Below are 25,165 nucleotides of genomic sequence, written 5' to 3'. Positions count from 1 at the left end.
CTTCTTATGTCTTTCTTCTACCTTCCTTCTTCTTTATTCCTTCTCACTTTTTACTTTCTCCCCCCTTCTTTTTCACATCCATTATCAAGGTTCTTTTCTTTTCTTCTTCCCTTTTTACTTTTCCATTATTATTTTTATTTATGTTTTCTTCTTCTTTTTCTTTTTACTTTCATTATCTATGTTTTCTTTTTCTTTCTTTTTCTTTTTACATTCTTTTGATTGGTGTTAGAAATTTAATTGGGTGATTATTTTCTTCTATAATTGCTTTTAGATTATTTAGAAGTTGTTTGACAATTAATATTACTTCTTAAGGGTTGCTTGCATGTTCAATTTAATACTTTCAATAACATATTTACCATTCATGCTAAGTGTTTGTGAAAAAGTCCGTATGACATTGTGCATTTTTAAATTATTCTATTCTTCTCCTTTAATGCCTGTTTTTCACAAAACTCCTTTTTATATATTATTCATTGAATATAATTGTCAATACAAACAGATTGTTAGTTTGAAATACTTGATAATCAAATTGGGCATTTAATGCTTGATCTATGCTACTCATGCCTTTACCAGCATGCCAATAAACATCTTGCATCTACTTGCCATAACTTGCACTTGCTATATTTCCATTGATGAACTTATCACATGTAGTCGCGACCATGTGTTAACGACATCCTTTTTTACCGTGCATTGATTATCACTTGTACCACCCTCTTCCTTGCTCAAACCTTTAGCTTTATAAGTTACTTTTCTTTTTTCCTTTTCAGGATGGCCACCAAGAAATGTAAAGAGAAAGCTACTCCCAAACCACCGGCAAGGAAAGGAACAAAAAGAGCACTAGCTGCAGAGCCATCTTCAACAGCAATAAAGTCCTCAACAAAGCGACTCAAGAGGATCATCAAGGTCGATGAAAAAGAGAAAGCCTTCCCAGCAAAGGACACTGCGCGGTTCACTAATCGCTACTGTGAGCAGATGTTTCCCATCCTGGCTGAGTGAAACTATAATAATGAATACCTACTCATTCTTCCGACCCACATTGTTGAATTTGTTGAGCCCCGTATTGAGCGAAGACAATGGGGATTCCTACGGAGACAGCCACGGTAGGTTAACCTTTCATGGGTAGTTGAATTCTACTATGATTTTCACATGCCAACCATACAGTCTGTCTATGTCCGTCAGAAGCAAGTTTCCATAACTGAAGAGGCCATTCAGCGAGCTTTAGATCTTTTCCCTACTCCAGAAGGATTGGACGTATTCCAAGAAGTCTCTTTCAAGCGCCAGACATACCAATTTGACTGGGACACCGTTCTCAGAGTTATAGCACAACCTGGCAGCAGATGGATCTATGGATACCATCGATCCCGACCTAAGGGCATATTGGCTTCAGCACTCACCTTGGAGGCTCGAGTATGGGCACAGATTATGTCTCATTACGTCTTTTTGAGCACTCACGAGTCCTCCTTCACTGCAGACATGACTGTTTTACTCTGGTGTATCTTTACAGACCAGCCTCTCAATTTACCAAGACACCTTCGGCATGCTGTGGGACACATACAGATTGCGGGCAACCTACCTTTTCTCGCCTTTGTTTTGGATCTAGTCTCAGCAGCCGGAGTCTCCTACAGAGCTGGGAACACCAAGGTCATGATTCCACGGGATGATCAGTATGTCCCTAACGGGAAGTATATCAGACCTCCAGCAGCCACTACTAGCTGGCTTGCAGAACCGGCCAAAGATATTCCTTCTCCTTCCACATCTCAAGCACCTTCAACAAACCAACTGCTCCATTAGATACTTGAGAGGTTAGACCGGCTTAACCGGTAAGGAAAGCGAAGAGAGCACCGTAACAAGCGCCGATTTACATACCTCAAGGAGCTGCTTGTTAGTAACCACCCACCTGCAGAAAACCCAGACACCCCGGTCTCCACTTCATTTACCAGCACAGGGAGCCATAACGATCCCGATTATGGAGATGCTGCTACCAGCCCCCCCTTGTTCCTGACTGATGGCACCGAGGACGGTGCCAAGCTTTAAGTGTGGGGAGGTCGGTCAGTACCTGACTTCCGGAGGTAATTTCTCTTTCTTAGCACCAATAAATTATTTTTTTTTCTTTTGTTTAGGATATGATAAATTGCATAGTAATAGATATTTGCATGCATGTTCTATTTGGTTGAAAAATAATAAGTTTCTTTTTAAGACTCTATTTTTGAAAAATTTTCACTAATTTAAATCAAAACTTTTGTGTTAAAACCTGTTTGAAGACTGTAAATTGGAACATGGTTTAAAGCTAGAACACACAACCTGTGAGACTTGAGCTTAATTATATGGTTACATTATTTAACCATAAAAATTTTATTCTTGTGTGTTTTCTTTTCTATGATTGTAATCTATATTTCGTTCCATCCTATATGTCCAATGTTTAATATGTCATATGCATGCATATGATTGAGGCCATTATTTGATTATTAAATCACCTTTCCCAAATAGCCTGCCCTTCCATTCACCTTTGTTAGCCACTTTGAGCCTTTTAAATCCCATTTGTTCTATATTTTACCACATCACTAGTCTTAAGCAGAAAAACAAGTAATACCCCAAATTGAATCTTTGGTTAGCTTAAGATAGAGATTGTGTGTCAATCAAGTATGGAAAAACTGTGGGAACATGGGTTAACAAGAAAATGTGTTATGTTTTTACAATTGATAAAATATAGAAAATTTGGGTACCTACTCATGTAAGACCAGAAAATAAAAAATCTATGTGCATTGATAATGTTATGTTTATTTTTATGTTTTAAAAAAAATAATAAAAAAATAAAAAAATAAAAAACTATTCAATAAATAAGTAAATAAATAAGGGACAAAATTACCTCAATGCAATGTTAAGTTAATGAAAAGATCAATGCATGTGTGATACAAGTTAAGAGAAAAGTTGATGCATGAGTATGTGATACAAAAGTGGGAAAATTTTGGGTAGCTAGGCATGAATTTAAAAGTATATAGTGTATGTATAGGTAATAGCTTAGGTTAATCAAGAATTCAATTTATAGCTCACTTAGCCATATATATATACCCTCACCTTTACCTTAGCCCCATTACAACCTTGAAAAGTCCTCATGATGTTTGCATTGGTACCTTAAATACTTGTTGATTGGTTAGGTGAAGAACAAAGTTTAGAAAGCATGACTAGAGAAGAGTAGAGTGATTACCCTATACACTTGAGTGATTAGAGTGCACATATACTATCAGTGAGGGTTCAATGCTTGATTCTATGTTCCCTGCTTTCATGAGCTGTCTTCTTACAAGTTTACTTGTTTTTTTACTGTATGAATTTTAATTAGTGATATTTGATTTATATTTGTCTTGAAGAACTTATTTACTTTTAACCAAGTAGGCAAAATCATTTTAGCATATAGTTGCATTCATATACATAGGTTGCATTGCATTGCATGAGTCTTACTTTTTCCTACTCATTTATTTTATCTCCTTGAGCTAAGCATGAGGACATGCTAATGTTTATGTGTGGGGAGGTTGATAAACCACTATTTTATGGTTTATCTTGTGTTTAATTGAGTGGTTTCATCAAGTCTTTACCTACTTATTCATATGATTTGCATGATTTTACAATCCCTTCTTAGTTTTATCCTATGGTTGAAAACTTGCTTCCTAGAGATCTTTAATTTGTATATTTTAATTCTCCTTTATACCATTCGATGCCGTGATCCGTGTGTTAAGTGTTTCAGGCTTTATAGGGTAGAAATGGCTTAGAGAATGGAGATGAAGCTTGCAAAATGGAAGGAACACAAGAAACTAAGGAGATGACCAGCGAGCATCGACGCGCACGCATGGCTCACGCGTGCGCACGACATGGAGAAAATTGCAACGACGCGTGCGCGTGCCTGACGCGTACGCGTGACAAGAAAATTCGCCAAATGACGCACACGCATGAATGACGCGTACGCTTGACATGCGCAATCTGCAGAAATAACAGAAAATACTGGGGGCGATTTTGGGCCGAGTTTTGACCCTGTTTCTGGCCCAAAAACAAAGACTAGAGCCAGAGAACCTGCAGAGACTCAACACACATTCACATTAGCATAGTTTTAGGTTTTTAGATTGGAATCTAGAGAGAACATTATTCTTCCTCTAGGTTTTGTTTACATTCATAATTTATTAGTTTTATGCTTTTGCTTTTGGATTTTGAAGAGTCATCACCTCCATTGAAGATACTATTCTAGTTTGTTTCCTTACTCTTTTATTTATTCCATATTCTTAATTCTTGTTTAGAGTTACAATTGGATTATTTTCATGGATTGTTAATGCAAAGGATTCCTTTTACTTTTAATTAATTTTGAATTCCTATCTTATTTACATTATTATGTCTCTTTTCTATTCCAAACTCCCAATAACGAAGATGGTATCCATGTCAATAGAGTAGATTCCCTACTTGACATGGGGGTTGATTAAGAGGAGACACTTGAGTTGGAATGCTCAAGTGGTTCGTTAAATTGGAAGTTGTTGGCTAATTCTGTATTTACTAACGCTAGACCTTCCCAAGGGAGAGGACTAGGATTTGCGAATAAGAGTTAGCTCAATCACTTGACTTTCTTTTATTTAGTAAGGGTTAACTAAGTGAAAATAACAACCTCTTTATACTACACTTGAGAAAATTCCAACAAGGATAAAACTTCCAATTAATCATTTCCCCAGTCAAGGCTTTTTATTTTGAATAATATAAATTCCTTTTAATTTTCATTACACTTAATTACAATTGTTTATTTTCTGTTATTCAACTCTCAAAATTCTCGGAAAACTCCTGATTAATAACTTAGCACCCTTTCTAGCAACTCGTTGGGAGACGACTTGGGACTCATACTCCCAGTATTTTTTATTCTAAACTTTTGTAACAACCATTCTAAATTGATGAGGCGGATTTCAACTGGTTAAGAGCTATACTCGCAACGCTGTTTTCACATTGACTTCTTAATTGGCCAACTCCCGCCTTACCCATCAAGGCTTAATCATTGATGCCCGAAGTTAGTCATCTTTTCTTTACAGACGACTCAATACTTTTATTAGATCTACGGAAGAAGAGTGCTACAACCTAATTGAGATCCTACAAGCCTATGAGGAGATCAGTGGATAAATGGTCAACCTAGATAAATTCTCAGTTTTTTCTAGTAAAGATACCCCTATCCAGGTTCGTGATCAGCTAGCTAGTACGTTGCGGGTTCCCCCATAGGCAATCAAAATAAATACAGAGAGAATGATGCAATGGATTAACTGAAAAATTTCATGCAGACCAAGACCTCAAAGGGTTTAAACTTCAAAAATTTGAAAGCATTCAACATCGCTATGCTAGCTAAACAAGGATGGAGAATTCTAACTAAGCCCTATTTCCTAATCCATAAAATCTATAAAAGCAAATATTATATATTTTCTATCTTTTTGAGAACTAAAGTTGAAAATAATCTATCTTGGGAATTGAAGAGTGTGTTGGAAGGAAAAAAAATGTTGGAGAAGGGTTTGCTCTAGAAAATTGGTAGAAGCATTTTAGTGAGTATTAAAGAGGATTCATGGGTTCCTGAGTTTATTGCTATAACCCTTATTCCTAACACTAATACAAGAACACACTAGAATGGGTTTCAGAGTTAATTCAGCTAGATAGAAAATGGAATCTGGCATTGATAAACAGCTTTTTAGTATATAAGTAACAACAGCCATACTCAAAACAGTCATCCAAGAAGGAGAAGACACACTGACCTGGATGCAGACGAAAAATGCGAGATACTCGATGGCTTCAGGGTAGGTTACTTTCCAATTCTTTTACCCCATCGAATTTCTATCTGAACAAGGTAAAAAAAGCTCACTATGATCATCAATTTTGAAGCTAAAGTGTCCACCGAAAATAAAAAGCTTTTTGTAGAAGGTGATGCATGATGGCTTATCAGTTAAGAATAAATTAAACTCAAAAATTGCTAAAGTGAACCCAGACTGTCCAAAATGCGGATTGAAGAAAGAGTCTGTTTTCCATTGCCTCTGGTCATGTCCCGACGCCATTGAAGGTTGGAGCGACAACCAACTGTCCATTCCTCTCAGAGTTGAAGATCTTTGACGATGGTGGATGCAATTGACCAAATTCCTTCAGAAGAGTGGAGATTATCAGTGATTGAAAGCCTAGACAGCTCACACAATATGGGAGAATTGGAGAACAAAGAATGAAGTGATCTTCACTGGTTCTGAAAAAACTCCCTTTTGGTGGCAGAAGTTGCACGGAGAGCTCTTGAAAACCCATAAACTCATTTCTCTTTTTTTTAAATGGTTATGTATTGTTTTAGTTGGAATTTTCTGTTTTTCTTTTTGATTGTAGTCCAATGTAAACCAATTATTCCATCTAATAAAATTTTCTACCTTTTGATTAAAAAAAAAAAAAAACTAATAACATCCACAAGAAGATACTCTTTAACTGAATTCATTGTAGATTAAACAAATTACCTACAAGTTCAACTATGTTCTAATATATTCTTTTTTATTTTATGTAATTTTATTAATTACTAATATAAAATTGTGTTATTATTAGAATATTATTTTATACCTAAGTATAGTATCGAAAGAAAAAGAGAAAATGAAAATGAAGCATCGAACAATAATTTGAGAGAGAAAGCGAAATACCACCCTCAAATAAAAAATTGAAACAAATAGAAAAAGTACTATCAATGCAAGCGGTTCCAGAATAATGTCACAGCTCATTTCCACCAAATCACTTCAGCTCAAATCTAAAACCAAAAATACCCCTGAAGAGGGAAGACTATCTATACGAATTTACGAAAGAGTCCTCCCTAGAAACGCTCCAAACAGTAGTTTGCACCCACAAATCCTCTAATCCACACATTGAACGCTGTATTTCCCCAAACAAAAAGCACAAGACGCACAAAAAAAGTACCCCTCGCCCTCCCTGTCTTATTTCCCTCTCATTTTTCTCTCTTTTCCCTCCTTCCGCTTCCTGTTTTTGTTTCCCGACAAAACAAACCACGTAACAGAAAAAAAAAAAAAGAAAAAAGGAAAGAACGAAAAATGAGAGAAATCCTTCACATCCAGGGGGGGCAGTGCGGTAACCAGATCGGTGCCAAGTTCTGGGAAGTCATTTGCGACGAGCACGGAATTGACCACACCGGGAAGTACAGCGGCGACTCTGAGCTTCAGCTCGAGCGCATCAACGTCTATTACAATGAGGCAACTGGCGGAAGATACGTTCCACGCGCCGTCCTCATGGATCTGGAGCCGGGAACCATGGACTCCGTTAGATCCGGTCCGTTCGGGCAGATCTTTAGGCCTGATAACTTCGTTTTCGGGCAGTCCGGGGCTGGTAACAACTGGGCGAAGGGACATTACACTGAGGGAGCTGAGCTTATTGATTCCGTTCTTGATGTTGTCAGGAAGGAGGCAGAGAATTGCGATTGCTTGCAGGGTAAACTGCTTTTCGTTTTCCTTGATTCCGTTTGTTCGAGATTTTGTATTTTAGGATCTGAATTGAAATTGAAAATGAAAATGAATTAGAGTTGTTTATTTTTTTGGTTTAATTTAATTTATTAATTAATTCACATGTTTTGTGTCTTGTTCATGAGGGAATTTCGGTTTGAGTTTTTTATTTTCATTTCTTGTCGATGAATTTCTATCACGAGTTGCCGTTAGCAATGATATAAACATCATTTCAGTTTTCGTTATTCAGTCCTTATGACTTTGAAATTCTTTTAGTTAGTATTTGTATGTTTTGTTTTGACTCGTTTTGCTTCTGTCTTTATTTAACTAATGTGTACTTTTCAGGGGTTCTAGCTAATTTTTGGGTTCACAATATTGATAGCCTTTAACTAATTGCTTGTTGTTGTTGTTGTTGTTAAAATCTTTTTAAATTTTATGTCTATATGATTGTCTTTATCATCTACAAAAGCAATTTCAAATAATTAGGAAATTAGACAACAATATTGTGAGTGCACCTTCCCTTCTCCCGAAGGCCTTAATTGAAGTCCATTTAGGTTGTGTTTGACATCTATATGGGTTTGTGCATTATTATAGTTGTTTTCAATACTTTGGGATTTGGATTGCCTATGCTTTTGTCAAGATTTTCATGCTTTGGACTCTGGCCACATTGTAAGTTTTTCTGTTAAAGCTAACTAGCTGTAATTTACTTTAAACTAAAATATATGACAGGATTTCAAGTTTGCCACTCCTTGGGAGGTGGTACCGGCTCAGGAATGGGAACACTTCTCATCTCGAAGATTAGGGAGGAGTACCCAGATCGCATGATGTTGACTTTTTCTGTCTTCCCTTCCCCCAAGGTATCTGACACAGTTGTGGAGCCATACAATGCCACACTTTCTGTGCATCAGCTTGTTGAAAATGCTGACGAATGCATGGTCTTGGATAATGAGGCTCTCTACGACATTTGCTTCCGTACTTTGAAGCTTGCCACTCCAACATGTAAGTTTCTGATTTCTTGTATTTTATTGCATATGGCAGAGATATTTATCTTTTTGTTGCTGCTGATGCTTTTGTTGTAATTATGACAAATAAACAGTTAATGTTACGGAATGAATTATGATCAACATAATGATATATCTTTTGTATAAAGAAAAGACAATTTGGTTCACCTTTCATTTCACAATGTAAAATTGGGATTAAATGTTAATATCATTGTATTGGTGGGACCATGGGAGGAGCCAAATGGGTTTAGGTCTTGTGTCTTACCCATCGCTGCTGATGGTGGTGGTTGGACAGACTTGTAAAATCATTTGGTTTTCACTCACTTCCCCTAAATGGAATGTATTCTTATCATATTCTAGTCTTTTGGTAGGAAGATCAACTTCTTAAAATTTTTATATTCTTTGCTTACCTACAGTTGGCGACCTTAACCACCTAATTTCCGCTACCATGAGTGGAGTTACTTGTTGTCTACGTTTCCCGGGGCAACTTAACTCTGATCTCCGAAAGCTTGCTGTTAACCTTATCCCATTCCCTCGTCTCCACTTCTTCATGGTTGGGTTTGCACCCTTAACATCAAGAGGATCCCAGCAGTACCGGGCTTTGACTGTGCCTGAGTTGACTCAGCAGATGTGGGATGCCAAAAATATGATGTGTGCTGCTGACCCACGCCACGGTCGCTATTTGACAGCATCAGCAATGTTCCGTGGTAAGATGAGCACCAAGGAAGTAGATGAGCAGATGATCAATGTGCAGAACAAGAACTCATCTTACTTTGTTGAGTGGATTCCTAACAATGTCAAGTCCAGCGTGTGCGATATCCCACCCAAGGGTCTCAAGATGGCATCCACCTTCATTGGTAACTCAACCTCAATTCAGGAGATGTTCAGGAGAGTTAGCGAGCAGTTCACAGCTATGTTCAGGCGCAAGGCTTTCTTGCACTGGTACACTGGGGAAGGAATGGACGAAATGGAATTCACCGAGGCCGAAAGCAACATGAATGATCTGGTTGCTGAGTACCAGCAATACCAGGATGCTACTGCTGATGAGGAAGAGTATGAAGAGGAAGAAGAGGAGGCTGCTGCTTAAGGCATCTATTGTGCTATGTGGAAGATTGTTTCATATGTTTAATATGGTTGGCTTTTGATCGAGTGGTAAATTTTTTAAATTTTGGAGCAGTCAAATTAGATTGACTCGTTGATGTGTATGCTTAATGCTTATGTGTTGATTGTTGTCATTTGTATAAAACTGGGTTTTGTTGGCAATGCTTCTATTTTTGAGATAAGTCTTGGATGTTTGTTAACTGTTATTATATGTATAGAGTTTGAAGATTTTTCTATAACTCTTGCCCTTTTCTCTTCTCCCGTGAACAAGTTAATTATTTTTTTTTTTACCAAAGATATGAGACTCGAACCCGCAACCTCTTAATTGAGTATGGGGAGATTATGCCATTTAAGCTATTACTCATTGGCGAACAAGTTAATTATTAATGTCTTAGTATCCATGCAATATACGAAAACTGTTTATTTTCTTTTATATTTATGTCTAGAATATACTTTAAAAATAGACAATAATAAAAAATATATCAAGACATTAATACACCGTATAACAATATTTCAAAAAAAAATTAAGGATTGTTGGTTTTTTAAAAAAGTAAATAATATTTTTAAAAGATGTATCTAAAGTCTAAACATCTTTAAAATTTAATAAAAGTAATTTGACAAAAAAAAAAAAAAAAAGAAATCTCAACCGGTTAGACGGAATGACTCGATCCTAAACCGTAACCACAAGTTGAGTTATTACTTATTAGCTAAAATTGACTTCTCCCAAAATAGGTTATTAATTATTATGCAACCCTAGTGCTTCCAGCTTTAAATGATGGTTTACCTTATTAGATTTTTTTTTTCTAAAAACTTTTTTTTTTAATTTCTACAATATTCTTGATCTATTATAAATTAAAATTTTATTGAACAATTTACTATTAACTAATGAATTAGTATAGAATTCAAATATCTAATACTTATTTAAACGAATTAATAAAATGGAGATACTACACATCCATGTAACCAAGTTGGCCCAACAAAAAAAAAAAAAACCCAATACCATTAAATGAAACGTGAAATACACGCGCCCAACACACAGGAAATCGTTCTTACTCCTCCTCCACGCTTTTTCTTCTTCTCCCGCGCTTCTTCTTCTTCTTCTTCTTCTTCTTCTCATGCTCGTTTACGCACGAAGCGTCTTCTTCTTCTTCGCCTTCTTCTTCGCGTTCCTCCTTCTCCTCCTTTTTCGCGTTCCTTCTTTTTCACGTGTTCTTTCCTTATCGTCATTCTTTTATTGTTGTTGCTGCTGTATTTTTTTGTCTTTTCTTCTTTCTCTCTCTGGTGAAGAAGCAGTAGAGTTTTGAATAGTGTAGAATGAACCGAACACAGTACTCATGGTGAACCAAACATAGTACTCATGGTGAACCGAACACAATACAATTGTATAGTATTGAGCGAACGAAACATAATCCATTATATAAAATCAAATTCAAACAGTTTTTTGCAGAATAAACCAAACACAGTACTCATGGTGAACTGAACATAGTATTCATGGTGAAACAATTGTATAGTATTGAGTGAACGAAACATAATCCATTATATAAAATCAAATTCAAATAATTCTGCCTACAATTTACATATTACCAACTCAATTCAATTCAATTCAGTAAACCTCCGTCCATTTAATTCAATTAAAATTAGCAATTGCATTCCATTCAATTCGATTCAAAATTGAATAATCCAAACTTTGTCAGTTTGATTCGTTTCAGAAGAGTAATCCAAATCGCTCTCCTATTTACCAAAAAATTATGAACCCCTAAACACTGAACCCTAAACCCTAAACACTAAAAACAGAACCTTGAACGCTGAACTCTAAACCCATAAACCCTAAATCCCTAAAACTCTAAAACCTAAACCCTAAATCCTACACCCTAAAACCTAAACCCTAAACCCTAAACCCTGAACCCGAACCCTGAACTCTGAACTCTGAACCCTGAACGCTAAACCCTAAACCCTAAACCCTACCGTAAACCTTAAACCCCTAAAACCCTGAACCCTGACCCCTAAACCCTAAACCCTCAACCATGAACATGGTGAACTGAAATTAATACCCGGGGCGAACCAAAAGTTTGAAATACACTGAACCCCTGTATACTGAACTCTGAACCCATAAACCCTAAACCCTAAAATCCTAAACCCTGAAACCCTAGCGTCATTCTTTTGTTGTTGTTGATGCTGTATCTTTTTGTCTTTTCCTCCTTCTCTCTCTGGTGAAGAAGCAGTAGAAGGTGAGGAAGAAGAGTTTTGAATAGTGCAGAATGAATCGAACACAGTACTCATGGTGAACCAAACACAGTACTCATGGTGAACCGAATATAGTACTCATAGTGAAGCGAACACAATACAATTGTATAGTACTGAGTGAACTAAACATAATCCATTATATAAAATCAAATTCAAACAGCTTTTTGCAAAATGAACCGAACACAGTACTCATGGTGAATCGAACACAGTACTCATGGTGAAACAATTGTATAGTACTGAGTAATGAAACATAATCCATTATATAAAATCAAATTCAAATAACTCTGCCTACAATTTACATATTATCAATTCAATTCAGTACGCATCCGTCCATTTAATTCAATTCAATTTAGCAATTGTATTCCATTCAATTCGATTCAAAATTGAATAATCCAAACTTTGTCAGTTTGATTCATTTCAGAAGAGTAATCCAAATCGCTCTCCTGATTTGAAGTTGAGTCATTTATTGTTTCGATTCAGAAGTGCAGATCGAAGAAGAAAACGAAGAAGAATAGGAAGAAGATAAATGCAACCAAATCGAAATAAGAAAACGAGAAGATGAACGCGACTAGAGGAGAACGACGCAGGCAATGCAGATCAATAAAGAAGAACGCGAACAGAGAAGGAGGAGGAGGAGGAGGAGGAGGAGGAGATTTACATTGCAGCAAAAGATTTACGTTGAGCAAAACTTTAGGTTGCAGCACGTTATATGTAGCGCGTGTATGACAAACGAGTAAGGGGTGAGGGACGCGCGTGTGGAGGAAATTACTTGGTTATGTAAAAAATACATGGATGAAGAGTTTTTTCATTAATAAAATTGACTATTAAACTAACTCAAATTTTATTTTTTCAAAGGTTTAAATTTGATTAATTAAATTTTTTTTAATTTAATACATATCCAGTGAATAAATACTTTGTCACCGCATGTCTAACTCTCTCAAAACCTATTTTTTATCCATCTCATTTTTTATTTTAATTTGATCCATTTAAAATAAAATTCTGCAAAAATGATATAAACAATTTAAAAAAAGAGATAAATAAGAAGAAAAAGAGAATAAAAAAATAAGAAAAAAATTCAACTAAATAAATAAAAGTAATACCTAAATTTCATAATTTTACAAAACATAATTTTTCACAACAAAACAATTTTATGACTTAAGTGCGATTATCTTCCCCTAATTATTAGGCACTCACAATCTAATATCATCATACTACATATCTAAATTTTTTTATTAATTAAATTTAATTAAATTCATATTTTTTATTAACTAAATTTAATTAAATTTATCTAATATAACAAAAATAAATTAATTATGATTAATATTATTTTAAACTTTATTATTTAAAATAAAGTTAATTTATAAAAAAATTTAAATATATAACATTACTCCTCTTGATATTAAAACCCATTTTGAACATCGTCTCCAAAGTCCAAACCTTTAATTTTAATTGCAAATAACACTTGAAATCACTAGAGAAAAGATGAAAATGAAAACATATAAAAAAAATTGAATTTGAATGAAATGTAATTTTATTATATTTTAAACATTACGTAAAAATTTAGAAGGAAAAGGAAACATTGTAAATAAAAAACTAGAAATTAAATCAAATGTTAGAAAAAAATAGCATAAATAATATGATCCTTTTTATTTAATAAATAATATTGATCCTTTTAGTATTTAAAAAACATTAAATACATTTTTCCGGTGTTAATATAAAACTGCGCCCTAAAGAATGGAGAGGTCAATATTTAATTCTTGAAAGAAAGAGGAGGAAAATACCACAAAACCTCTTCAGAAAACACAAAACAGCATACACAGTATATATTATTTCATTAATGTGTTCTTTATACAAAGAAAAAAAAAATCATGCAGTCAAAGCCGATATCGCTCCTGATAATTCTCCTCCTCTTATCTCCTCGTTCCATTATGGAATCTGCAAAACAGAGAAAATCAGAACAAGAAATGAAATGGTAAGTAACCATGGTTTTTTATTCTACATGCTCTATCGTCCGTAATCTTCCAGGTAGATATATGATAACACCAACAATAATATCAAACCCAATAATCCGAAATTGCTTAATATTCTTCTTCTTCAAAATCTATATAAACAACAAGGACAGCAAATTATTTTAATGTATTAATTCTTTAAGAAATCAGGGAGACTGCTTGGTCTCAGTATTTTCGAACTTCTCTTTGGTTCTTCAACATCCAACATCTGAGAGCATATATCAAGAAAAGAAAAGAGATAAAAATAAAAAAGGGATTAAAAATTTATTGTATCAAAATTTAACGAATAAAAAGAATTACCGAATTGTTAAATTAATGAATGATTAAGAACCCCTAACCCCTTTTTGGATATAAAAATCTTACTGTTTAAAATTTATTGTTAAAACCTACCGTTTTTCTTAGAAAAGATTTATTGATAACAAATTTACTTATCAAAAAATAATCAATCATAAAAAATCCTACTGTTTTTCTTAGAAAAGATTTATCGATAAAAAATTTACTTATTAAAAAAAATAATCAATCATATTGAAATTTAATGATGACTTAAATCCAATAGCAAATTAACCGTGGTTGTTACGGTTGAAAAAGAAAAGAATAAGACACACATTTACGAAAAAAATGAAAAAAAATATATTGAATGTATTTATTGTATATATTTTATAAAATGATTTTATACATATTTTAACACATCCTAAATAAATAAATGCTTTATAATAAAACTAAATATAAAAACCCATTTAAATAGTAGTTTCTCTCTATTCTTAAATTCTAACCATCAAGTTTATTTTTAACATTCCCCTTAAACTTGATAATTGTCTGACTCCAATCATAATTCTTAACTTTTGAAAAACATCATATTTCAAAGACTTTGTGAAAATGTCGGTAACTTGATCAAGTAATTTCACATACTCAACCTCCAAATGAATGTTCTCAATGCCTTGTCGAATGAAATGATACTTTGTCTTTATGTGCTTGCTTTTGTCGTCGTGAAACACTGAGTTTTTTGCTAGGACGATGACTGACTTGTTGTTCATCATGATCTTAGTGGATTCATTTTACTCAAAATGAAATTTCTTCATTAATATCTTCAGCCAAATTGCATGACATGAATAGGCAGTGACAGCAACATATTCAGCTTCACAAGTTGAAAGAGTGACTATATGTTATGTTTCTTTGAAAACAAAAAAATTGCATTGTTTCCTAAAAGAAAACAAATCCAATAGTACTCTTCCTGCCGTCAATATCCCCAGCATATAAGGCAATATAAGGCAATATAAGTCTAATGTGATGAAAATGTGATCAGCCTTTGTACAAAAATATTCCATACTATGTGGCTAAATTATTCAGAAAGGATGGCAAAGCTAATTGGGCCAGAAAACCAGTGTACAGCTCAAAACAATTATTCTTTGTAATGCAACAAGCTCTGGTCCGAATTGAAAGAGATGTGGTTCGGTTACCCACACTCTTTGGATGATGGAATTCAAATTTCAATCTAATTTAATGCATGCATTGGTTACTGGAACTTAAATTCTAATTTGGTTAAATGTTTACATAAGTAATTGAAAATTACAATTCAATTTCATTTATTTGTGCATTGAATACTTTTTTTTTGTTTATTATCTCTCCTCTCTTCTTTGATATTCGGTCACTTCACTCCGGAAAGAATAGTGAACAAGTTATCAGAAGAGAAGTACAGATACAGTGAGGCTAATGAAAAAGAAGAGGCTAGGTTGATGATGGATTTTTCAAAAGAAAGATTCGAAGCATGGTGTGGCTAGATCTTTGCCATTGAAGGCAATATTTTCAAGAGAAGCTTCAAGATCTTCCATGCCAAGAATAGGAAAGATTCGTCTCGGTCAGAGAAGAAGATCTCAGTGGATAAAGCTCATTTCCATTTTTGTTATTCCAAGATAGAAGGTAGCTACTGGAGTTACGAAGAGGAAGAAGCAAATATGGAAAGGAAGGAGCTGTCAAGGATCAGAGATTCATCAAGGGTCAGAGTTCTTTCTTGGAGCCAAAATCAGGATCAAGGACTCAGAGTGAAGGAACTTGATGAGGAAAATTGAGAGAGGTACATGCATGTTGGTTTTTATTTTTTCCTCTCTCTTCTCTCTATCCGAACCGCTGTTGTGTGTTGGAGAAGATGTTGTCGGCTTGGTTGAACTGGTTTCAACCTTGGAAGCTTCCCCTTCTATAATAAGGGTGAACGGCCAAGGGTTGAGACAAGGAGAGAAAGCACAGAGTTCTCATAGTTACCTGAAGCTAACAGAGTTCTTCTCCTTCAATGAGTTTCATTTTGTTTTCTTTTCTTTAGTTTTGTCTGTCTGAGTCTCATGGTAAAAGGCAAACATGGTGAGGTTTGTAAGAAAAAGCCAGTGAGAGAAAAAAGACAGTGAGCAAAATTAAAGAAAAAATTCATAGATGTCTTAGAGTTTCTTTGTACATCTGTATGTTGTGTGTCATGATCCTGTAGGGATTCGCTTGCAAGTTGGGTTAGCACTTTGCAGTTGAAAGCTTGGTAAGAGTTCAAGCCAAGTTCAGATTTGGGGATAGAATTTGAATTTATCCCAAATAGGATTGGGTAGATCCTAGGAAAGAATTGGTGTATGTAATCTGATGATTATAGTGAAATTTTGTCACTTTGTGATGGAGACTGGATGTAGGCTGCATTGCACTTAGCAGCTGAACCAGGATACTTTTGGGTGCGATTCTCTCTTTCTCTTCTACTCCTATTTTGATTCTATTACGTTGGAGACAAAATTGAAAAATATCTCCTAATCGGTTACGAGACAAAAAGAAAATGTCTCTTGACTGGTTATGAGACAAAAAGTAAAAATATCTCCTGGAGTTCTTTAAAAAGACAAAAATTAATATTCAGAAAAAGGGGCTAAGATCAACTCTCCATTCTCTTAGCCACTGATTACCATCAAACTCCCTACAAGGTTTCTGAATAATGTTTGATCAACTTTTCATACACCTTCTTCCTTTTTGAAAAGTTTGACTCCACACTCTATAGGTTTATTGGTAGGATTGCAGTCTAACATGTTGAGTTTCTTTAATAGCTCTCTTGCATAAGCTTCTTCTGAGATGAAAATTCCATCATCTATTTTAGGGGTGCACATGGGTCGGGTGAAGCCGGGTTTGATGTGACCCAGACCCGACCCGAAATATACACCGGGTCTATTTATTAGACCCGAACCCAACCCTAGACCCGATGAAACCAATACACTTTCGGGCCACAATTATACCGGGTGAAAACTGGGTGAAAACCGGGCCGTTAACATTACATTACGTTGATACCTTCTTGTAAGCTAGCATGTAAAAATATTCAAATTTTCAAGACTCCAACAATTATTTAACATGGTAAAATTCACTTAGAAAAATATAACAAGAACCAACCCTTTCTTCATAATTAAAGCATAACCACAATCAATACTAAAGTATAACCACAATCAATACTAATATTGTCTAATAATATTAAATATTTAAATCAATACAAATAATACAATATTATGCATTAGTCTAAAGTCTTATGCATTCTAAACATAAAACATTAACTTATAGTCTTATAATGACTAATAACACAAAATATTAAGATTTACAATACTTAAATTCCACATAAGAATAGTCATGATCCATCACTAATAATACAAAATATTAATTGTGTATGATGACCGGACCACTGGGCCGACTTCGGGTGACCCGAGCTATGGCCCGAACCCGACCCGAAATAATGACCGGGTCTATTTTTTAGACCCTTACCCGGCCCTAAATCCGATGAAATCACACCAAATTAGCCTCTAAAGTGTTCGGGACCGGGCCGGACCTTCGGGCCGGGTCGGGTCTGTGCACCCCTAATCTATTTGTTTCACTTCAATTCCCAGATAATAGGACATTAAACCCATAACACTCATCTCAAAATCTTGAGCCATTACCTTCTTAAATTCTTCAAACATTATTTGATTATTTTATGTGAATATAAGATTATCCACATAGACACAAACAAATAACAAATTTCTTCTTTCCTCTTTCACATAAAGTGTATATTCATGAATGGACCTAGTGAAGCCATTGTCTTGAAAATACATATCAAGACGATCATTCCAAGCTCTTGGAACTTGCTTCAGTCCATATAAAGCCCTTTTACGCCTTAACACCTTATCTTCACAACCTTCAATAACAAAACCTAAAAGTTGTTCAATATAATCTTCTTCTAAAAGATTACCATTCAAAAAAATAATTCACATCCATTTGGTGGATTTTCCAGTGGTTTTGTGCTGCAAGTAATAATAATAGCCTTATCGTTTTCAAGCGAGCAACCGGAGCAAACACTTCATCATAATCTATTCCTTGCTTTTGCTTATACCCATTTGCAACGAGTCTTATCTTGTACCTTTCTACATCACCTTTAGCATTCTTCTTAATTTTGTAGACCCATTTGACTCCAATAGTCTGATGATCACTTGGAAGTGATGCAAGTTTTCAAGTGTTGTTCTTCTCAATTGATTGAATTTTCTCCTTTATAGCTTGTATCTGTTTTTCATCTTTGATAGCTTTAAAATTCAAAGGCTCGTCATTGGAGAGTAGACACAATAAATTATCATCCTCTAGTATTTTAGTTTTGTCTTAGAGATTAGTGAGACTTCGATATCTGCGAGGGCTTTCGCTTGAACTAGAAGATGGAGATAACGATGATGATAATAGTGGGGTTAATGCTAATGTTAAAGGATTGGTTTTATCTTGCACTTCTTGCATGGGAGCTTCTTCTTCCTCAAAGTAAGGCAAAAAATCATAAGTAGCTTCATTTTATGTAGTCTAGTCCCACTTTGTACTTTTTTCAAACTCAACATCTCTGCTTATTATTACTTTATTGTTCTCGGGATCAAAGAACTTGTAGCATTTGGTATTCTCCTCATAGCCAATAAATACGACCTTATAGCTCCTATCATCAAGCTTCGATCTTTCTTGCTTAGGAATTTGGACATATGCAATAGATCTAAAAACCCTTAAATGTGACACATTAGGTTTTAAACCACTCCATGCTTCTTGAGGTGTTATATCTCTCAAACTCTTGGTAGGTGAGTGGTTTGAGAGATAAATTGCACATGCAACTGTTTTTTCCCATAACTCTTTTGGCAATGACTTGATCTTCAATATCATTCTCGCCATATTTAGAATTGTCTTATTTTTTTTTTAATAATTCCATTTTTTTGAGGTGATCTAGAAACAGTTAGGGGACGTCGAATAACATGGTTTTCACAAAATGTCTTGAATCATTTAAAGTGAATTCTCCACCTCTGTTAGTTCTGAGAGCTTTTATCTTATAACCACTTTTATTTTCAACGAGGGCTTTGAACTTTTGAATGTATTAAATGCTTCGCACTTTTGCTTCAAGAAATAAACCCATATTTTGCTTGAATAATCATCAACGAAAAGTAGAAAATAAGCACTCTTACCAAGTGATAAAGGCTTGATAGGTCCACAAATGTCCTTGCGGGTAAGCTGAAGTGGTTTGGTAGCTCTTGATTTAGACCGCTTTGAAAAACTCTTTCCTGAATGTTTTTCAAGTAAGCAAGCTTCACATATCTGATGAGGATGATCAATTGTTGAAATTCCTTTTACCATCTTCTTTTTTCCAATTCTTTGAGTCCACCAAAATTTAAATGTCCATATCTCATATGCTAAATCCATAATGGATCTTCGATACATGACTTCAAACATATAGCTCCACCACTTCTCATGTTTAACAGAACACACAATTTTTTGTCATAGAAACCTTAGCAATAAGATTTTCATTTTTATCTCTAAGCCAAAGATAGCGATCTTCCATGACTATCCTGCAACCATTCTCCATAAGTTGTCCAATACTCAAGATATTATTCTTCATCTTTGGGATGTAATAAACATTGGAAAGAATCTTATGACTTCTGTTCTTCAACTCGAATAGAATCGTCCATTTGCCATTGATCTCTACTTTTGATTCCTCACCAAAACACACGTGTCCTTTTACGTTGGCGTCGAATGCTACAAATTTACTCCTATCACATGTCATATGGTTGCTAGCTCCATTGTCAAGATACCACGTACTATCTTCAGAATTTTGATCTTCTTTGAGCGTAAGGAATAATGTTGATTCTTCAACATCTTTACTGTGTACAACAAGTTTATTTTCTTCTTCTTTGTATGTCTGACACTCTCAAGAATAATGTCCATTCTTTCTACATGAATAACATTCAATTTGTCTTTTATCAACCGTTCTTCCTCTTTCACGACCTCGAGAAAAATTTAGATTTTTTCTCTGTTGAGAATAATTTTTCTCGTTTCTTCTTCTTCCGTAACTACGTCCTCATCCTCATCCACGGCCTCGATGACCTCGTCCTCGTCCTTGTCTTCCACTTTCGTTGGCTTCTCCTCTAACATTCCACAAAAGTTTTACCTGCAAGACATGTTTCACATGTTCTTGCTTGCCTTTATCCATTCTTTCTTCATGGGTCCGTAATAAACCATTCAACTGATCAATGGATATCGTATTTAAATCTTTAGACTCTTCAATGGTTACCACCACATAGTAAAATTTTGAGTTGAGAGAATGAAGAATTTTCACAACAACACGAACATCTTCTAATTTTTCTCCAAACCTTTTCATTTGGTGCACTATCGCCAAAACTTTGGTGAAATAATCCAAAATAGATTCAGTCTCCTTCATCATTAGAGACTCAAACTTAGCCCTTAGAGTTTGAAGGCGAACCTTCTTCATTTTCTCAACTCCTATGACGAAATTTTGAAGAGTATCCCAAGTTTTCTTTGCATTGGTTATATCAACAATTTTCTCAAATATATCATCATCTAAACCTTGATAAATGATAATAAGTGCACATTAGTTTTTCTGTCTTTTATTTTTCAATTTGTCCTTCTGAGTTTCTGTTAGTTTCTCCATATTTTCTAGTTCTACATAATCTTTTTTAACTATCTCTCACACGAGCATCGAGAATTGCTTTCATTAGATGACCAATTGTCATAGTTAAACTTAGATAATTGTGAGTATTAAAAAGATAAAATAATTCTTTTTGACCGAAGATATTTTATAAGTGGCTCTGATACCACTTTACTGAAAAATAAAAGAACAAAACATATACACTCACAAAAAAAAATTACAATAAATGTATTGAATGTATTTATTGTGTGTATTTTATTAAATAATTACATATATATTTATATATTTCTTTTGACATCTAAATTTTAACACATTTTAAATAAACAAATATTTTAAAATAAAATTAAATATAAACAATCCATTTAAACAATATTTTCTATTTATTTTTAAATTCTAATCATCAATTTTATTTTTAACCGCTTCTTTGACACAGTTTTCACCCTCTTTCATTAGGGTATCAAAATCAGCAGGCAAGGTCAATTAATATCCACTTTTTCTTGAAAGAAAAACATATATCATAAAATTTGCTGCACTGAAATGAAGTTACCTGGTTGGTTCTTTTAGCATCGATACAATCAATCGAAGAAGAAAGAGGAGATGGAGAAACGGGGCCGAATTCATGATGAGGCCTCGGAGCTTGCTCACCTTGCACCACTTTATTCACGTTCCAAGCCCTCATCTTATGATGCACCACTTTATTGATTCTTTTTCTTGGACAAGCTTTTGCAACTGCATTTGCTTTCTTTCTTTCTTTTTTGATTCGTAGGTGAATGAATCCGTTTGTATCAAAGAATTGCTTCTAGTAATGTATCTCTGTTATACAAATGAAACTAACATGTCAACATTCATATATAGTGTATATTGCCACGTTACAAGACACCTAGCTTTCGGTAAAATACATGTGTTACCATTTTGTAGCACATCATCTTTGAAAAGAGTCCTTTTTAATTTGTTCCTTATAAACATAATCATGTTCCCTTCGAAAAATTTATAAAAACAATTAACCATTCAAAATGATTAAGCCCTAAAAATAATTAATGTATTTATTAAAATAATAAATTAAATTTGATAAAAATATATGAAGTTTGAATTATCCCAAAACTATTTTGCAATCAATTATTGATCCAATCGTTATTATTATTATTATTATTATTATTATTATTATTATTATTATTATTATATAATATTAACTCCACCCAAATACTCATTAAGTGGTATATATATGAATCACGGACATTTACAGAAATGACCAAACGTAAAACATATAAATTTATTAATTTTAAAGTAAAGTATTATTTTTGTTTTTAAGGTTTAGGATATGTATTATTTTTGTTCTTAACGTTTAAATTGTCCTATTTATATTCTTAACATTTATAAAAGTAATTTAATGTTATTCTGCCGTCAATTAATTAATAGATCAGATTGTATTTTAAAATTATTCTCATTTAGATATATTTATTCTCAATTAGATCTTATTTGGATGTGTTCGATTTCAATATTGTACCCATTATTTATGTTCAAATTCAATTATGTCCCTAAAGAGTAAATTACGTAAATGTTACCGGAATTAGTTTCAACTTTTGATGAACTATTATCTAGAGGGATCATCGGTTCTGTCCTAGATATTTGTATTCTAACTTCAAGAAGAGATTTTTAGAATTCCAACTAAAGCTCATGATGTGTAATTAACGGTACGATAATATTGAATCACTTTTACACACATTAGGAATACAAATAAAACGATTTAAACGTTAGAAATACAAATAAAATTTACTCTAACGTTGGAGACAAAAACAATACTTTATTCTTAATTTTAAATTTGTGTTTGAGAGGGGCCATCATATATAGAAAACCTAAATTTTTTAAAATAAATTACAATAATATTTAAATATTTTATTATTATTAGAATATAAATTAATTTTTAAAATATTTTTTTATATATTTCTTTTAGTTATATAGAACAATTTTGTATTACTAATTAATAATATATATTATTTTTATACCAATTTTAAATATATTAGTCAAAAATAAAGTTAGATATGTTGACATATAAATCGTATTTAAAAAATATTTTTATATATAATTGTACATAAAAAAAATACACTTCGAATAAGTATATAGACTAAATCTCTCGCAGATATACTGTTGATTATAATAATTTATTTTATCTATAATTTAGTTAGACGATTTTTTTATATATTATATTATTAATTAATATAAGTAATTATGGAGTTATTGTAATGATGGCTTGAACAGTACTAAAATAGATATAAATAAATACAAGAGACAATAACAAAATTTTAGATGTAGTTAACATGTGTTCTAATGATAAAAGTTAAAATTATTAATCAAAAAAATTATTATAAAAAAATTGTATCATAAAAAATATAATTAAAATTAGTGTATAAAAAAATTAAGAATTTTAAATTTACAAAAAAAAATGACAACAAAGTGATGAAGAGACTAATTTGGTTTACGACATTCATTCAATTTTAGAGACTAAAATGAGTTATTTAATGCAAAGTAAAAAATTAATTTGGTGCATATATAATAATGACATGCCAATGAGTTATAACTCAAATAGCATAGTCTCTCCATACTCAATTAAGAGGTTAGGGATTCGAATCTCCTATCTTTGGTAAAAAAAAAAAATATATATATATATATATATATATATATATATGATATAGTAGATGACACATACATAGACAAATATCATTGAGACACATAACATAACTATCCACTTCAACATGCCATATGTCGTTGATTGTCATCGTACCGTTAACAAAAAATAAGTCAGAGATTAATATGATATAATTTTTTCAATCTCAGACATATAATTGGTGCCGTTCAAATTTAAAATTTTAGTATACTGCTTTAATCTCACTATACTTGGGAGATTTTAGTCAAGTATATATAAAGGTCAAAATGTCTCCGACGTATAAATACGACAACCACGTGTTTCTTAAAATTATATAACAACAATTAACAAAGAAGCTTTTCGATCATACAACTCTAAAGACTTAAATACGTACATCAGCTTCAATCCAAATACAGGCTGTTGCCCTCCATTTAAATTCAGAACCACGGCCACCCTTATTTTATTGTTAACTCGTATTGAATGTGTTTCAGAATCACAAATGGAAGTGTTGAAGTGTTGATTGATTGGTTCAAATTAATCAATCAAGATTCCTACGTTGACTCATTAATTAACCAAACACTCTTGGCCGGCACTATTTCATACTCTACGAGACACTGCTTCTCTGTGCATGCCAGCATGAGCAAAACCCATACACCTTATGTTATCACTAATCAATAACATAACATATTTCAAAAGATCGATGACTATTTCAGTTCTTGATTGATTAATTATTAGGACGGCATATAGTATTTTACATCTTCATCATCATTAGATTGCTATATAAATGCCTTAGTGCAATCCTATATTGTCCATCAACTAACACACTAAAACACACACAAATTAAAACACTGCTACTCTTTGTGCTCCTTCACAAAATCTGCTATATTGCTTTAATTTATTGTGCTCCTCTTTGTGAAATGGCTTACAATTTTTCATTGGTGCTAGCAATTTTAGCTCTATCACTTTCAGTTGTTGTCACGGCAACTGACAATAGTGCTCTTCAGGATTTCTGCGTCTCAGACTCACAAGGCCAAGGTATATATATATATATTGCTTATCTTAATTAACCAACAGTTTCTCTTCATGGGGAAAGGGTTTAATTTAATTAAATTATTTCAAATTATGCATGGCAGTGTTAGTGAATGGTTTGGTGTGCAAGGATCCGAAAGTTGTTGAAGCAAATGATTTCTTCTTCAGTGGTCTTCACATAGCTGGAAACACCTCAAACCCTAGTGGATCTAAAGTCACTCCAGTAACTGCAACTCAACTACCAGGACTCAACACACTCGGCATATCCATAGCTCGCATCGATTATGCTCCATGGGGCATTAACCCTCCTCACACACATCCTCGCGCCTCCGAAATCTTGACAGTTCTTGATGGATATTTGGAGGTTGGATTCGTCACTTCCAACCCCGAAAACCGCCACATTCGGAAAGTTCTACAAAAGGGTGACGTCTTTGTGTTTCCGGTGGGACTTGTTCACTATCAGAGAAATGTAGGCCACAGTAATGCTGTTGCCATTGCTGCTCTTAGTAGTCAAAATCCCGGAGTTATCACTGTTGGTAATGCTGTTTTTGGATCTACACCTGAAATTGCTACTGATGTTCTTGTTAAGGCTTTTCACTTGGATGAAACTACCATCGGTTATCTCCAGTCCAAGTTCAAGAATTGAAATGAGTAGAAAGAATTTAACTAATTTATGCACAATTGTTTTTATGTTCTGATTATTATATTCTTGTTGATTTGTTGTATCTTGAGTG

The 25,165-nt window shown here is 33.7% G+C and overlaps 2 protein-coding genes and 1 long non-coding RNA gene across 3 annotated transcripts; 2 read left to right on the top strand and 1 right to left on the bottom strand.

Annotated features, from left to right (window-relative positions):
* The first annotated feature begins 7,017 nt into the window (after positions 1-7,017).
* On the top strand, positions 7,018-9,813 carry LOC107638866 (tubulin beta-5 chain). The gene is made up of 3 exons (XM_016342266.3): positions 7,018-7,461; positions 8,202-8,471; positions 8,890-9,813. Exons 1-3 carry the CDS (start codon positions 7,068-7,070, stop codon positions 9,558-9,560), a joined length of 1,335 nt encoding a protein of 444 aa, XP_016197752.1. The 5' UTR covers positions 7,018-7,067; the 3' UTR covers positions 9,561-9,813.
* Positions 9,814-13,610: 3,797 nt separating this feature from the next.
* Positions 13,611-21,583, bottom strand: LOC148566662 (uncharacterized). Its single transcript, XR_015880888.1, has 2 exons — positions 21,309-21,583; positions 13,611-13,753 (listed from the first exon to the last, which is right to left on the bottom strand). It is a non-coding gene; the product is annotated as an uncharacterized LOC148566662 (long non-coding RNA).
* Positions 21,584-24,319: 2,736 nt separating this feature from the next.
* Positions 24,320-25,077, top strand: LOC107637579 (putative germin-like protein 2-1). The gene is made up of 2 exons (XM_016340978.3): positions 24,320-24,437; positions 24,536-25,077. The coding sequence occupies exons 1-2, from the start codon at positions 24,320-24,322 to the stop codon at positions 25,075-25,077; spliced, it is 660 nt and encodes a 219-aa protein (XP_016196464.1).
* The last annotated feature ends 88 nt before the right edge of the window (positions 25,078-25,165 follow it).

The sequence above is a fragment of the Arachis ipaensis genome, chromosome B4, assembly GCF_059453495.1.
Source record: "Arachis ipaensis isolate K30076 ecotype BB chromosome B4, ASM5945349v1, whole genome shotgun sequence".
Taxonomy (NCBI): domain Eukaryota; kingdom Viridiplantae; phylum Streptophyta; class Magnoliopsida; order Fabales; family Fabaceae; genus Arachis; species Arachis ipaensis.
The sequence above is the reverse complement of the archived record's forward strand: the minus strand, read 5'-3'. Positions and strand labels throughout refer to the sequence as shown.